The sequence below is a fragment of the Apis mellifera genome, linkage group LG15 (assembly GCF_003254395.2).
Source record: "Apis mellifera strain DH4 linkage group LG15, Amel_HAv3.1, whole genome shotgun sequence".
NCBI lineage: Eukaryota > Metazoa > Arthropoda > Insecta > Hymenoptera > Apidae > Apis > Apis mellifera.
The window spans coordinates 5,315,041-5,329,934 of NC_037652.1; the positions used below are offsets into that span (position 1 = coordinate 5,315,041).

The 14,894-nt window shown below is 39.8% G+C and overlaps 3 protein-coding genes across 7 annotated transcripts in view; 2 read left to right on the forward strand and 1 right to left on the reverse strand.

Annotated features, from left to right (window-relative positions):
* LOC408536 (angiotensin-converting enzyme) overlaps positions 1-14,894 on the reverse strand; it is a 53,943-nt gene that overhangs the window by 26,313 nt on the left and 12,736 nt on the right. For all 5 annotated transcript variants that reach the window (XM_006561047.2, XM_006561046.3, XM_392082.7 and 2 more), the window contains exons 3-10: positions 13,659-13,817; positions 12,919-13,015; positions 11,485-11,628; positions 11,078-11,269; positions 10,891-10,988; positions 10,121-10,290; positions 9,915-10,039; positions 8,623-8,965 (exon numbers count right to left, since the gene is read on the reverse strand). In XM_006561047.2, coding sequence (XP_006561110.1) covers positions 8,623-8,965; positions 9,915-10,039; positions 10,121-10,290; positions 10,891-10,988; positions 11,078-11,269; positions 11,485-11,628; positions 12,919-13,015; positions 13,659-13,817 — 1,328 coding nt within the window. The remainder of the gene's footprint in view (positions 1-8,622; positions 8,966-9,914; positions 10,040-10,120; positions 10,291-10,890; positions 10,989-11,077; positions 11,270-11,484; positions 11,629-12,918; positions 13,016-13,658; positions 13,818-14,894) is intronic.
* On the forward strand, positions 137-3,572 carry LOC107965630 (titin-like). Its single transcript, XM_016916820.2, has 2 exons — positions 137-976; positions 1,341-3,572. The coding sequence occupies exons 1-2, from the start codon at positions 755-757 to the stop codon at positions 2,619-2,621; spliced, it is 1,503 nt and encodes a 500-aa protein (XP_016772309.1). The 5' UTR covers positions 137-754; the 3' UTR covers positions 2,622-3,572.
* LOC102655762 (repetitive proline-rich cell wall protein 2-like) lies at positions 6,031-7,962 on the forward strand. Its single transcript, XM_016916822.2, has 2 exons — positions 6,031-6,189; positions 6,347-7,962. The coding sequence occupies exons 1-2, from the start codon at positions 6,178-6,180 to the stop codon at positions 7,472-7,474; spliced, it is 1,140 nt and encodes a 379-aa protein (XP_016772311.2). The 5' UTR covers positions 6,031-6,177; the 3' UTR covers positions 7,475-7,962.

Here is a 14,894-nt window from a genome sequence, read left to right on the forward strand (position 1 = left end):
GAGAACTTTTATACCGGTTTCGGTTTCACTCGAACCAGACACGAGAAACTCGATGACTCGTGTGATTGATGAGGATCAACGGTATGGAAAAAAAAAAAAAGAAAAAGAAAAAGAAAAAAAGAAAAAGAAACATAAGAACGTGAGGAGACTGAGAAACAAATAATCGTCCAGCGTATAAATCTGTGAAGCAGATTGCGAAAAGAACGATTAATAAAGAAACGTAACTCTTTATTTTCACTTCTGCGAGCGAGTTCCGCGATGGAAATTTTTAAAATATTTCTTTTCTTGCAGAAAAACGTGAAACGATTCAAGGTGATTTTACGATTGTTTCTAGAAAGTGATCATTCACTTTTATATATTAAATATAAATGGTCACTCTATCATTTCATTGGTGAATAAAAATTTCTGCGATTCATGCATCGTAAATACACGAGTTGTTTTATAAGAGAGTTTGTCGTGTCTTTTTGGAATAAAAATTTTCAATTTCGTTAAAGCGTTACTTTATAAGCACATAGGAAACATACGTCATAAGGGTGTGAATATGAATTTGAGAATATTTATATCGAATATGCAATTCACATGCAATGTAATCTCTGAGAGTGATTTCAATTTCGATTCAAACACGAGTTGCTCGAGATTCGAGAAAATTCCCTCTGTTCCATCGTAAACATTTCCGTGACAATAATCCCGGCAAAGGAATTATTCTGGAAATTATTTCTCTGGGAACAAAACAGTTTTACGAGTCGAATAATAAATGCCCGTACGTTTCCGTGCTCTTGGACCCTGTCGAACTGATTCTCATGAAAAATGGTTGTTTACACGGTGGATAATTATTACAAGTTGGAAATTGCAAGTCTATAAAGATCTATCTGGTCGGACGGGCGAAAGTCATCCACCGTGTATAAATAATACTGGAACAGCATCCGCTTGGATTCAGTGCACTTTGATCGCGGCTAGAAAAATCATGGGACGACTGGTTGGTATTTTGAACCCTTAATCTTTTAGCTTCATCGGGTTGATTCTTCCTCTTCCTCCTTTCATAAGTGAATTTTAAGAGTTATAGGTGTAGAAACATATTTTCCAACTCTCAACTGGTTTATATATCAAAATATATTACGTCGTAATTATAGCCATTACTTCATATCGCCATTGAGAAAAAAAGTAGATAATTTAGAGGATACTAAATCAATTTCTTTTCCCGATTTCCATCCCATCGATCGATTATATAATCGAATCATTTATACGCACAAAATCTCTCTCATCTCTTCCTTTCATCTTTTCCACGCCAACGTTTTCCTTTTTTCCTCCGATTAATCTTTATCCGATTTTCTTTCGCGCAGAGGCAAAGTGTCATCACGTTGTTGTGTCTCTCCATGATTTTGACGTGTACCGCGACTCGAAAAGAGGACCTCGAAAGGGCGGCGGAGCTGGCCGTGGAAAAAGCAGCGGAAAGGGCTGCGGAAAGAGCAGTGGAGAAAGCGTTGGAGAGCGGAAACACAACCACCGAGTCGAAGATCGTTCGAGAATCTTACTCCAATGAGAGAAAAGTTGCTCATCGTGAGCTCAATTACGACAATCGTTCCTCGTCGATGGAAGAAGAACGAGAAAACGATACCGACGATTGGATCAGATATTTCAGAAGATTCGAATCCAACTCTTTCAAAGAATGGCCAATTAGACGCGGAAACGAAGATTGGAGAAGATTTCCAAGGAGCGATATCTGGCAGGAACCAGTGTTAACTGTTAAGAAGAAGATTCCGGTACCAGTGCCCGTAGAGAAAAAGATACCTTATATCGTGTATAAACATGTACCGTACGAAGTCAAGGTACCGATACCGCAACCGTACACGGTTGAGGAAAAAGTAGCGTATCCGGTAAAAGTGTTCGTGAACGTACCCGTCGAGGTGCCAGAACCGTACACCGTGGAGAAGAAAGTACCCTACGAGGTGAAGGTGGATCGGCCGGTACCGTACAAAGTGGAGATTCCTGTCCCACAACCGTACACGGTTGAGAAAAAGATACCGATCGAGGTGAAAGTGCCGGTACCGCAGCCGTACACCGTCGATAAAGCAGTGCCCTACGAGGTCAAAGTACCGGTTAAGGTACCGCAGCCCTACGAGGTGGAAAAAAAGGTGCCTGTACTGGTCAAGGTAGTCGTGAACCGACCTTATCCAGTGCCAGTGCCTAAACCATATCCCGTCGAGGTCGCTAAACCGTATCCAGTTCCCGTGGCTAAACCGTATCCCGTTCAGGTTAAGGTGCCGGTCGATAAGCCTTTCCCTGTACCGATCGAGAGGCCGGTACCGGTGCCGGTGAAGGTGCCCGCACCGGAACCGTATACGGTGGAGAAACCAATCAAAGTGGAGGTAAAGAAACATTATCCCGTCCGGATTGAAGTGCCCGTGGACAAACCGTACGAAGTGTACGTGCCGAAACCGGTACCCGTCTCGATAGAGAAACCGTTCCCTTATTGGGTTCAGGTGCCGGTACGAGTGAATCTCGACTGGGAGGGAGTTGTTAAATCTGAAAAATGGAACGACAAGGAAGATCTTAACACGAACGATAATGCTCACGAAGTTAACGACGAAAATTCGGATACATCTCGAACAAAATCGAATTAGAAATTAAACGAACTCACCATTATGATCGTATTATATTATTATTATTATTATTATTATTATTGCATGGTATTATCGTGTCTTATTTATTTCGATTAATTTCTGACATCTCGATTCTCGAGAGAGGCAAGATGATTTCTATCTTTAAAAACATTCACAATTTGCAAAATTAGAAGTGTAGCATGATAAAATGGTGATAATTTTTATTTAATGTAAATAAATGTATTTCCACTGTTATATAAATCGTGTTTCTCATTTTTTTCTCCACAACGGTTTTTCCCTATTCAATATATAGCACGCGGATAATTAATTATCTATAAATATAAATATGATATAAATATATTCCATGAGCGATTGTACGAGTTTCCCACGGAAAACTCGTTGATGCATTAATGTCGATATTGCGTATTCGTCGACTAGTTTTTTTTTCTTTTTCTTTTTTTAGAACACACTCTTTCTTAGGAAGAGATCGTGGCTCGTCCGATCGCCTATCTTATTCGCAAATTTCTTCATTTTATCGCATACGATGGAGTCACTGATACACTTTTCTTTTCTTTTCTTTTTTTTTTCTTAATCACGAACAAAACGAATACCTCCAAGAAATTATCCAACGGTAAAAAATTATCTTCCGGTTGTAGAAAGTGATTTGTACGTGTCAATATTGATATATAATCAATTAAAAAATCTTTCAATTATAAATAATAATTTACAGATTCGTCTCGGTACTTTCATCATTTATTAAAAATTAGCAAACGTTTCACTTAATCTATCAATCAGTATCACTACGTTCCTGCAATTATATCTGCCCCGTGTTATTTCGCTTTCAAGATCGCGTAATTACTATCTAAACCCTCAATTAAAAGCCAGTAGTACGCATACATTTACATATAGATGCTACCTATCGTATCTGCTTTCCAGTTTTGGAATTATTATCAGGTTGGTATGTACAGTGGAAAAAATTTTGATTTCCTTCGTATTGCATAAGCATAAAATTCATCCCCCCCTCTCTCAATATATAACGGATGGCTTGTAACTTTAGCAAATGGACACAATTACGGAAGCAGAACGTGTATTAAAAGTATAGGGAAGGGAAGAGAATTCGATAAGAGTCTCTCGAATTATCCTCTCTCTCTCTCTACGCGAGACGTAATGCAATTAACATTCATCGATGCGTTTCGAGCTCAGCATCTGCACGATCGATCTCTCAGACGTAGTTTCATCAGTTAAGAACGGTTGCCCGAATACTCTGAATAATTTAACTTCAACTTTGTATTTAAGACGATTTATTGGAGTTTAACTCTTTCTCTTTGTAATTTACATTAGAACTAACGATCTGTTACATTACGCGGATAAGATATATTATATCCACACGATTATAATTAAAGAGGTTTGTTACGAGATGTCTTATAAATTTCGAAAAAAAAAAAAAAAAAGGTTAATTCGAGTACGAGTTCCTGCAACCGAACGTTTTTTAACATATGATGAAAGAAACGCTACAATTTTATGCAATAACAATGAGAAAAAAAATTTAAGTAAAACGAATTGTTAGAAATTTTAAAGAGCTATATTAAAAAGGGAAAGTGAATTTAGGAAGGGAAATGAAAGGATACTTCAAGTCTATAAAATAACAGGTTCATTTCACCTTAAATAAAATAACACGTTCAGTGTGGTTACTTCAATTCGACTAACTTGATTTCAACTTTGCGTTTACGTAACAGTTACCCCACTTTAATTCGTTCGAACTGTGGTAATTAGAATTACGAAGGAAAATGTCTTCTCTTCAAAAAAAAAGAAAAAGAAAATAAGAGAAATTAAAGATTTTAAAAAAAACGATAAAGGAGAAAGCGAATTTGAATAGCGGAATGGAAGAGTAACAACTCGAATAATATAAATCACCATAAATGATTTTAAGTTTCTTGAATTGAAACTGCTCGAATTCAAGCGACTTGATTAATCTGAACAAGGCTTCACCGGCGTGATGTAAATTATATATCACGCCCCTCCCTCCGCACCTCGTTCCCACTTCCATCGCTTTTCATTTTTTTTCTCGTTTCTTTTATTTCACCTTTCCACCATGGACTCTCTTCCTCGCGTTCTCCTCGTTCCACGAAAGAGGACTCGGTTGGTCGTGGATTCAATTGGTGGAACGACGCTCCTATGGAGACCGGAAAGGAGGGGACAATCGTTTTGACGAAGGAATATGGAAATGGACAGGAAGAAAAAAAAAAAGAAAAGAGAAATTGTTCGTTCAATTTTGGAGATTTGAAATGCGAATTCGTCAGTCCAGTGATGTAGACTAGACTTTTTTTTAATCCATAAATTAAAGTTATAAAAAATTACGAGTTATAAGCATTGAATGATAATAGATAATGATCTTTGAAATAAAAAAGAGATGACGAATCATTTTTATTTTTAGAGGATCGTTACAGGATGAAGATAAGAGGAATAAAAAAATTAGTTAGTTTAGGTGTAGGAAAATATCTTGATTCCATAAAACATAGAATATTGAAGTCAAAGAAATTGGTAATCCTTGAAACGAATCGATGATCGAATTATCTATTACGAATGATTTTTGATAGACATCAATTCGCGAGGGAGGAAATCTGTTGGACAAGAAAACATCAAGCAACCAGTCTTTTTAGAATCTAACCGATCTACCGTGAACATTTTCTTACTGCTTACTAAAACAACTAAATCAACACTAGTTAAAACACACACCTATCCTCTGAATTTCTTCTCGAATTCTTTCAAATATAACTGACGGTAGAAAATCATTAAATGAAATTATATCACACGTTCAAAACTCAGCCTATATTTTCCCTTTAATTTATTGAACACCATTGCAATCTTCGGCATTAACAACTACTTAAAAAGAAAAAGGATCTCGAAATATCTGAAATAATCGATATTTATACGAGTCGAAACTATGTGTACAAAATTTCGAAGCTAAATTATTCTTAATCATCACGCGTATCTTGCAAATCTTTTACATCTTTCACATTTTCGCGTTATCTTTCGCGCGAGATCTCTCCAATTTCTTTCCCTATTAACCCGCGTTAAGGAATCTATTTAAAATTAATCACCGTCAAACGCAGCAGTATCGTTTTAATTTAATCGATTGGAAGGATAGATAGCCGCCGCCGCCGCCGCCGCCGAGGAGGAGTGCGAGTTTCGGTAAACACTGGGCCGTCTTCCGCGCGCGGTGAGCGTTTCCTTTCACCCTGGAAGAGAATCCCCGGCACGCCAACCGGGTACGCCAATGCACACACACACACACACACACACGGCTGGGTTATGGAAGCGATCGGGGGCCTGGATTTAAAGAGAGAAAAAAAGAAAAAATGCTACAACGTCGCGAGCGTCGAGAGCGAGGGGCCCCGCTCGCTCGGCTTACGCGCGCCACACGCGCGTGTTTCACTTTTCCGCGAACGTAGCGCCAACAGAGGGGCTGGAGACCGATCGCGACGGGGGAAAGCGGACTATAAAGACCGTGGAATCTTGGGGGGAAGTATCCAGTAAAGTCTGGACTTCGACCAGATATCGGAGTGCATCGCGAGACATGAGATATTTGGTGAGTAGTTTCGAGAGAGAGAGAATCGCGTCGATATCCTTGGAAAAAAGTCTCTATAATAGTCTATAATAGTTTTCCAACGTAGCTTCCGAAGAAAATCGAAATTTCGAAATTGAAAATAGAATCCGAGTATATATGGAAGTTTCGTTCGTTTCAGATTCATGCGATATCGGTTGTCGGCCTGTTGGCCACGGCTTATTGCGAGAAAGAGGGAACGAATGGGGTGGAGGCACGCGGCGAGTCCAACGTAGAGAAGAAGCAAGAGAAACGGGGCCTCTCGCATTTCGAGGGTGGCGGTGATATCGGTGGTGGCGGCGATTACGGCGGAGGACACGAGATCGCTATATCCGGGGGAGACGGCGGTGGATACGAAGCTGGGGGTTACGGGGGTGGCGGTGGCGGCGGTTACGGCGGCGGTTACGAGGAAGGTGGCAAAGTAAAGGAGATCACGATCGTCAAGAGCGTGAAAATACCGTACCCGGTAGAGAAGAAGGTGCACTACCCCGTGGAAAAGGAGGTGCCGTACCCGGTCAAGGTCCCCGTTCCGCAGCCGTACCCGGTCGAGAAGAAGATCCCGGTCCCCGTCAAAGTTCTGGTCAAGGTGCCGGTTCACATCCCGCAGCCCTATCCGGTAGAGAAGACGATACCTTACCCCGTCCAGGTGCCCGTGGAAAGGCCAGTACCGTACAAGGTGTACGTGCCGCAACCGTACCCGGTGGAGAAGAAGGTTCCGTACCCGGTCAAGGTACCCGTGCCGCAGCCGTACCCGATCGAGAAGCCCGTGCCGTACCCCGTCAAGGTCGTGGAGCACGTCCCCCAACCGTTCCCCGTCGACAAGCCTGTACCGTACCCGGTCAACGTGCCCATAGAACGGCCGTACCCCGTTCACGTCCCTAAACCGTATCCAGTGCCCGTCGAGAAGCCCGTACCCGTGCCCGTCGAGAAGCCTGTGCCTTATCCCGTCAAGGTGCCCGTCGAAAGACCCGTCGGGGTACCGGTGGAGAAGCCAGTGCCCGTCGAAGTCAAGGTACCCGTACCCGCGCCCTACCCGGTCGAGAAGCCTGTACCGGTGCCCGTGGAGAAGCCTGTGCCGTACGCGGTTAAGGTGCCAGTCGAGCGGCCGGTAGCCGTCCAGGTCACCAAGCCGGTAGCGGTTCCGGTCGCCAAACCCGTGCCGTATCCGGTTAAGGTACCGGTACCCGTTCACGTGCACGATCACGGATACGGAGGAGATTCCGGGGGTCTAGAGGGTGGTTACGAGTCGAGTCATTACGGCGGTCATTAGAGGAATAGGGGGTACGTATTGGGGAGGGATGAGACATTCCTCTCTATATTCATAACTTCGTAGGTTCAATCGCGTTAAATTGTCGCGTCGATCTTTCTTCTTCCCTCTTGGGGATTGATTAGAGTTTATTATTATTCGACGCGACGGGGGTATATTTATTTCTTAATCATTTTCCGAAAAATATACGCATCGCTGAGCCGAATGATCGAGGGATGGAGAGAGAGACGAGAAGGGGGACGGTGCAAGGACAAGGTGGCATTTCTTTCGAGTGGATCATTGTTCGGCCAGTGATTTATTTAGAACGTAGTATTGTACCCTTTGATACCTGAGTACCTAAGAATATGTTATATCATATATATATATGTACGATGTAGTATTGTACAAAAGATTCAGGCGTTCGACGAGCAATTGTTAATTCGAGCCTCGGATGGACGACCCTGTACCATGTGTCTTTCGCTTCTTTCTAATAAAACCAAAGAACAAAAATCTATCGTATTTTCTCCATTCTCTCCAAATCACTATCTCCAAATCACGATTCGATCGATATTCGTACTCTACGAATTGCTCGCGATCGAAAAATTCTCTCAATCAATTACGTTTTCTATAATTTCGTAAGAGGCGCTTTTCTCCCTCCCGAGGAAAGCGTCGAACGCGGAACACGAAACGCGATATCATCTTCGAATCGACTTTCGCGATGCGCGGTAACGCAACGTTACGTCCGTAACGAACGAGCCACTGTTTCCCGGAAAAGTTGGAAAGTGGCCGGCCAGATGTAACTAAGAGAATAACGTTAACGCGGAAATAGACTGGTGATTAACGCAATAAAAAGTTGGCCGGCAATTATTAATCCGAGGAAAGGGAAAGTTTCATCGTACGTAACGATACAAAACGGAGGAGTCGAAAAATTTATCGAACGTTTGTCCAAGAGAGTCTCTACGGCGAATCGAGAAGAATCTCTCCCTGACACGGAGAAAGCCTCTTTCTCTCGATGCATCGGGATGATCAACAACGGGATTTCGAAGTTCGAATCAAGACCGATCGTGAGTGAAATCGTCCCTCTTCTTCTCAGATCCGGAGAAATCCGCATATTTCCTCCGCCATATTCAATAATATAACTCCGAACGTAACTTACATGTATTCACACTTACCGGATGTACGGGATATTCGCAGGAATGTGGTATTTGGCGCCAGGATCGAAATCGTCCTCCGATCTCAAAACGGGGGGCTTGATACCGGCGTATTGCTCCATCAACCTGTGCCAATGACAATTGTAGTCTTCCCTTGTGACGTAACCACGGAACACGTCCCACCGCCACCTGTCCATTACGATGCTGAACGGCAACATGACCAATTTATCCATGGCAAGAGTGAACAGATAATTGATATCCGTTGTAAACTCGTCGATGTACTTGTTACCCAAGCTTAGCGTCTGAAGATGGCGAGGAGTTGCGACGCTGAGGGCCACGGCTTCACCCACCGCTTCGTGGAATCCTGTGCGAGCGAACATTTTTTTTACACTGTATATGCGCGCACGTGTATTCATAATTCACGGGGAAAGCGAGGACAGTCGCGGACAAATTGTCAACCGCTAAATCTTTCGACTTCTTTCACTCCTCGAGAGGTGAAAGACAGAAAGCTTGTTTTTGCAATCCTAACTTTCGTCAGTGACAACTTAATCCTACGATTATCGACGATTTTCTAATCCAATTCGAGCGAAAAAAGAAAAGTAGATAAAAAAGATTCAAGGATTGCCATGCATCGAATTTTTCATACATCATGTTTTTTCTTTTCTCTTCTTTTTTTCATGATAGAGCCAATTAACGGAGTTCGGTTATTTATTTCAACCGGCTCGAGTAAAGAGACTATAAGCAAGGTCGCAGTTATATCGTTCACGATTTATTTTTCATAGAGTCTTTTCATTCCGTTGGGCGAACGACCGGCCGGTGAAAGCGCGATTATACCATAATAAAAATATTTTAACGATCGTACAGATTGGAGAGTACTTGCACATCCACTCGGACAGACCGGTGCTCGTGCGAATCCGTCTCGACCGTATCGTTCTCGCTCTCGCTCTCGCTTTCGCGCTATTAACCGTACAACAAGTCTTGTGCGCACTGTCTACCGGAAGTCGGACTCCATTCCTTACGTAACTACCGTGTATCGTCCATTATGCCATCGCGTATCGCTTCCCTTCTTTCTTATTCGTCCATCTCGTACGTGCTTATATTTACTTGAAATTTTCCACCACTCGTGTATTTCATTTATTTCTCTCGAAGAAGAATGTTCCATATGTATATCGATAGTGTTTGATGTTGGTGGTGATCGATCGATTTTCGCGAAAGAAGAGAAAGTTTATATTATTATTGAATCACTTTTTTTTCTTCTTTTTGGTAATTTGTGATGGAATAATCGATCAAAAGAATCGGGGACATTTATATACCTGGATTGGCGCCATCCCTGAATTCACGAGTTAATCCGCTGTATCGTAAGAAGTATTCGATATGGGCCATCTCGTGATGCACCGTGATTAAATCCTTCATGGTGACTTTGGTGCACATCTTGATCCTGTAAGAGTATATATAAGATTGGTTTTGAAATTCGAGAGAGAATTTATTTTTTATTTTACACACGAATTGTACGAGTAACCTGTAATCTAGACGGTTGCAAAAGTCCCAGGCGGAAGCCTGGCAAATCAAAGATCGATCTCCAGGGTCGACGATTATACTTCCGGCCCAGAATTCCGGTGGCATGGCGCTCAGGTTCAAGGATAAGTAAAATTCCTCGGCGATTCTGAACATCTCGATAGGCGTGTAACCCTAAAAACAAATTTTAGCAAATTTTTCAATTTTAATCTCGATCGGATGAAAAAAGTAGCATTAGAATTAATTAAGATTATTAATCAAGATTCAACGAAAGTGTTGTTGTACGCGTTTTATCTCGGGAATAAAAATTCATAGTAGAAATTCAGCATGAAAGTCTTTTGGAATAATTGAAGATGGAAGAATCATCAAACGATTATAATGATTGTAATCGTATATTTGAAAATCAAAAAGAAAAAAAAAGGCAATTGCGAAATTAAAAATTAAACTAATCTAGTAAAATAATAGGTAAAAGTATCTTTATCTGATAAATAAACCACGAATATTTATTATGTATTTATAGAAAATTTAAACGGATAAAAATTTATAAATTTTCCACGTAAGGAACAATAAAGGAAGAGAAATAAAAAATTTCGGATAAAAATGATGAGAGAAACATTGCATTTCTCGAATCTTCACTCACTTCGCCGTTACTTTCGAATCGTAACAGGTTACTTTCGATTCTATCTGGCGCACACAATGGACGATTGAATTCATTAGCCTGTCCAACTTAATTCCACTTTGATAAGAATTATATAATATTTAATAAACTCTTACTTGGGCCTGCATTTCCTGCGTCACATCTAGGTTATTTTTTCCCGGATATGGAATCGTGATATCGATAATGTTAGTCCACGATTGAGCCCAAATATTCCCTGTTAATATATTTTACAATATTTAAAAATATCACAATAATATCGATGTTACAGAATTCTCTTATAGAATTGAAATTATATATTGGTACCAAGAATATGAGCTGGGAGAAGAGAATGAGAGCCGATCTTCTCGGGCCCGTACAAGTCCCTTAATTTCCTTCGAATATACGCGTGCAATTCTTCGTAAAGGGGGCGTATCATTTCCCAAACTTCATCGATATCTTGTTGCAGATTTGGAGATTCGTAAGGGAACATCCAATATTCTGCCGCGTCGGTGAAATCTGTGCGATTTTAAAAGAAAATAATAATAAGTTCTTCCAATTATCAATTATTTCAGCAGAGATTCTCAAATCATGATACGAATCCATGCTACACAAGAAACAATTAGATATGCGATATAATTATGAAATCAACAGGTAAAGAACAAGGGAAAAATGGTATGAATTTGTCGAAAGATTAAAAAATCTCTGCATAACGAGATAATTTTCAAACGTACTGTTCAGTTTAGCCGCCTCATTGTTCAATGTGACAAGTTGTTGATACAGATCCTTGATCCTCATGCCACTACGTCTTCTCCATTCCGTCCAAACATATTGCAACTCGTCCCAGTTGCGACTTTTCGCCATGATCTGCGATATATCTGCGAAACGTAATTCAATATTATTCTCCGAACAAACAAGACCAGACATTAATCGTCATGCAAGACGACGTTCAATTTATTTATACAGAATCGTGTTTCAAATAAGATTTTTTTTAACTCGATCGATTTGCACGATAACCATAAGATTGATAGCCTCTTGTGACACGCGTGCTCCAAGCTTCGTGAAAACTTTGCTAATAGTCGGAGATCTTAGATTACGTGCAACTCGCATGGTTTTAAATTGAACAGATCTGAAATATTTTGTAAATTAGAGATAAATGAATATCAATTATAATGAATCATATTATTCAGTATAACAAATGTTATAGATTTAAGCATAAAATAATTATAAATGTAATTTGTAGAGATTCAAAACTCTAAGTTTCTCATTAAACGTCAAAATTGTACAAAGTATGTAAATTTGATTGTAATATCAAAGTCAACGTATCTTGTACAATTTTTGTAGATTTAAAGTTACATAATTTCAAGTTTAATTACAATTATTCAATTTTCGATATCGATTTTCCTCAGCAAAATAATCTATTTTTCTGATCTTACCCGTCACTTTTATTATTCATTATTATCCATAATGAATCATTATTATTCATAATGAAAATATGTTACGTGTTCGTCCTTAACCAGCGATACGTGACGAAACCATTTTTCAAAGACGTAGAAGATCATTTTTTTAAGAGACAGACAATTTTTGGAATATAATCGAAGAAGAAATCGTCGAATGTTTAAGAGTTATTTTTTTTTTCTAAACTGCGTGTTGCAAAATTTACATCATTGTTACCGATAGAATCTCGATCGTCTGGATTTAAACGAATCTTTAAGAAAGATCATAAAACTTCCGTGTTTCTACGCTGCCTCTTTGATTGTCTTCCACGATTTACGAGACATCGTTCGTTATATGTCTGTATCTTATCTTTCTAACGCAAAAGAAAATCGTTTCTGGATGATCTCATTAGATTAAACAGAAATTAATCCTCTTATCTTTGAAAAGAGAAATGATCCGAATAGATAGAGCGTATTTTCCATTTTCAATTCATTGAAACACGAACACGCGTAAAAAGAAAAAGAGAAATTACAATGAATTTTCATGAATCCTCCTTCTTTTAACGCACAACGATGAAATATTTATTCGCGTTTACGTGTTGGAGAGGCACTTTCTTATGCGTAACAACCGCTTACGCGTATCGTGGCAATTTCGCCGACTACCAGCCGTGAAAATCGTATCGTTGTTTGTTTTTTTTCTTCACGGACAATTCGATGGATATTATTCATTACCTGGATACAGCCGCAGCCCGCACCGGAAGGGATCGTTGTACGCGCAAATGGTAGCCTCGTTGTACACTGCCAGCATATCGTTGATCACGCGATTGTACTGAAAAAAAGAAAAAAAAGAAGAAAAATAAGCAAGAAACGAGGAAAAGGAGGAAAAGTAAGAGAAAAAGAAAGGAAAGAGAAAATATAGTTGGGAGAATAAATTGTAAGAAATATAAAAAAAAGGAAAGATGAAGGAGATTTGTGCCGTTCTTAGACCGTTTTTTCGTTCCCTCTTCTTTTCTTTATTGTTGAAAAAAATGAGCATTTATTATCATTAGGAAATGAAATTTATTCCACGTATACTTCCTATTTGAAAGAGCCTGTTACGCGACTAACTAGAAACGGAAATAAGCGATGGAGCGAATAGATTCGATTGCTTCTTTTTTTTTTTTCGTTATTTTTTATTTTTTTTTTCCGCGGAAATTTGCGTTTTTAACGAGTAATCGAGTTGGATTGTTTTATTCTTGCTATTATTCACGTTTCTTACATTCATGTTTATAGACCGTGAAAAAAAAACAGAGTATATTATTCTAATGTACTATATCCTTCTTTTTATACTTTTTAAGTATATCTATTAAATTCTTCATTTTTTTAACTTTAAAATTACTTTCTTCTTCATCTATTGGAAATAATGTAAAGAAATCGATAAAAATCGATTCATCAAATGATGATTTTCATGTAATTAGGTAATTGTTATTTACCCTGTCCAATTGATCCGGTGGAAGAGCCGATGGACCAACCACAGACAAATACCTGAGACGTCTTCCGATCACAGGATCTCTGATATTATTTTTATCGATCCTCGAAATCAGGAACCAAGCCTGATTCTGAAAATCTGCGTATATTCTCTGAGCCTCGAGCTGGAAACAAACATATTTTACGTTATTATCTTACGTTACAAATATGCTCGATACAAATCGATTTTGCAACGTTATTTAATTTTTATTCATCATGTATTATTTTTTGAAATAGAATATGCCTATGCCCCTCTTCTTCATCGAAGAGCAAGGTAGTAATCAGTGTGGAAGGTGCTTGTCCATGTGGAACTGGTTCGAAGTGCAAATCGACCAACGCCACGTTTTACCGTTACCGATAAACACGGTTATCTCCACTCTTCCTAGGATTAGAGATAGACGAAGGCGTTGGTGGAAGGAAAAATACTCGAGAAAGTGGACACAGGTTTCTTTATAGGTCATTGGGAAACGTTCAATCGCCGCAGAAGAATTCCGAGTTGAAAGAAAAAATAAAATAAACTAATTTCCTTTTCTCACTCTGCGAATACGTATAAAGAGGAAGGAAGGAAATTTCTGAACAATTTCTTTTTCAATCTTCCTTCCTCATTCCTAAACATCTAAGAAATAAAATCATCTTTTCGAAAATCATTTTATCAATCATCAAAGAATTAAAAAAATTAATTCATATTTTCGTAAAAAATCTTTCCGATAATCAACAGATCTCTCTGCTAGAAATCAATATATATTCTCTTCGACATAGAATTGAGCAACATCGAAGAATCTCGTGTCTTCGACATCGTCTCGATAGACGAGTTTCCCCGAGAACGACGAAGGAAAGAAAAAGAAGAAAAACGAAGACACGACTATTATCATTAGCATCACGCGACGACATAGCGGATTTCGCGTTGAAGGCTGAACATTTCCATTCCGACTTGGGCTGATGTTCCGTTGCGAAATCATTTGGGATACACCGACGCCACAATGGGAGCCGGTGGGAATATTTCCCGCGAAGGTGTTCGGCCCCTAAGCGGACAACAAAGGCCGGCCACCGAGGAAACACGCGAAATCGCGATTCTCCGCGATCCGACAGCCGCGATGACGTCTCCACGGTCTCACGGAGCGGGTCGAGGTCTCGGTGTCATCGAGGATTATCGAACGATCGCGGTGCACGCTGTTGGAATATATATGGATTTTAGGATAACT

Bases quoted from the DNA above. Each gene is read 5' to 3' on its own strand.
- LOC107965630 (XM_016916820.2), top strand. From the start codon at position 755: ATGCCCGTACGTTTCCGTGCTCTTGGACCCTGTCGAACTGATTCTCAT. The intron at 977-1,340 runs GTTGGTATTTTG...TCTTTCGCGCAG, and splicing joins GAAAAATCATGGGACGACTG to AGGCAAAGTGTCATCACGTT.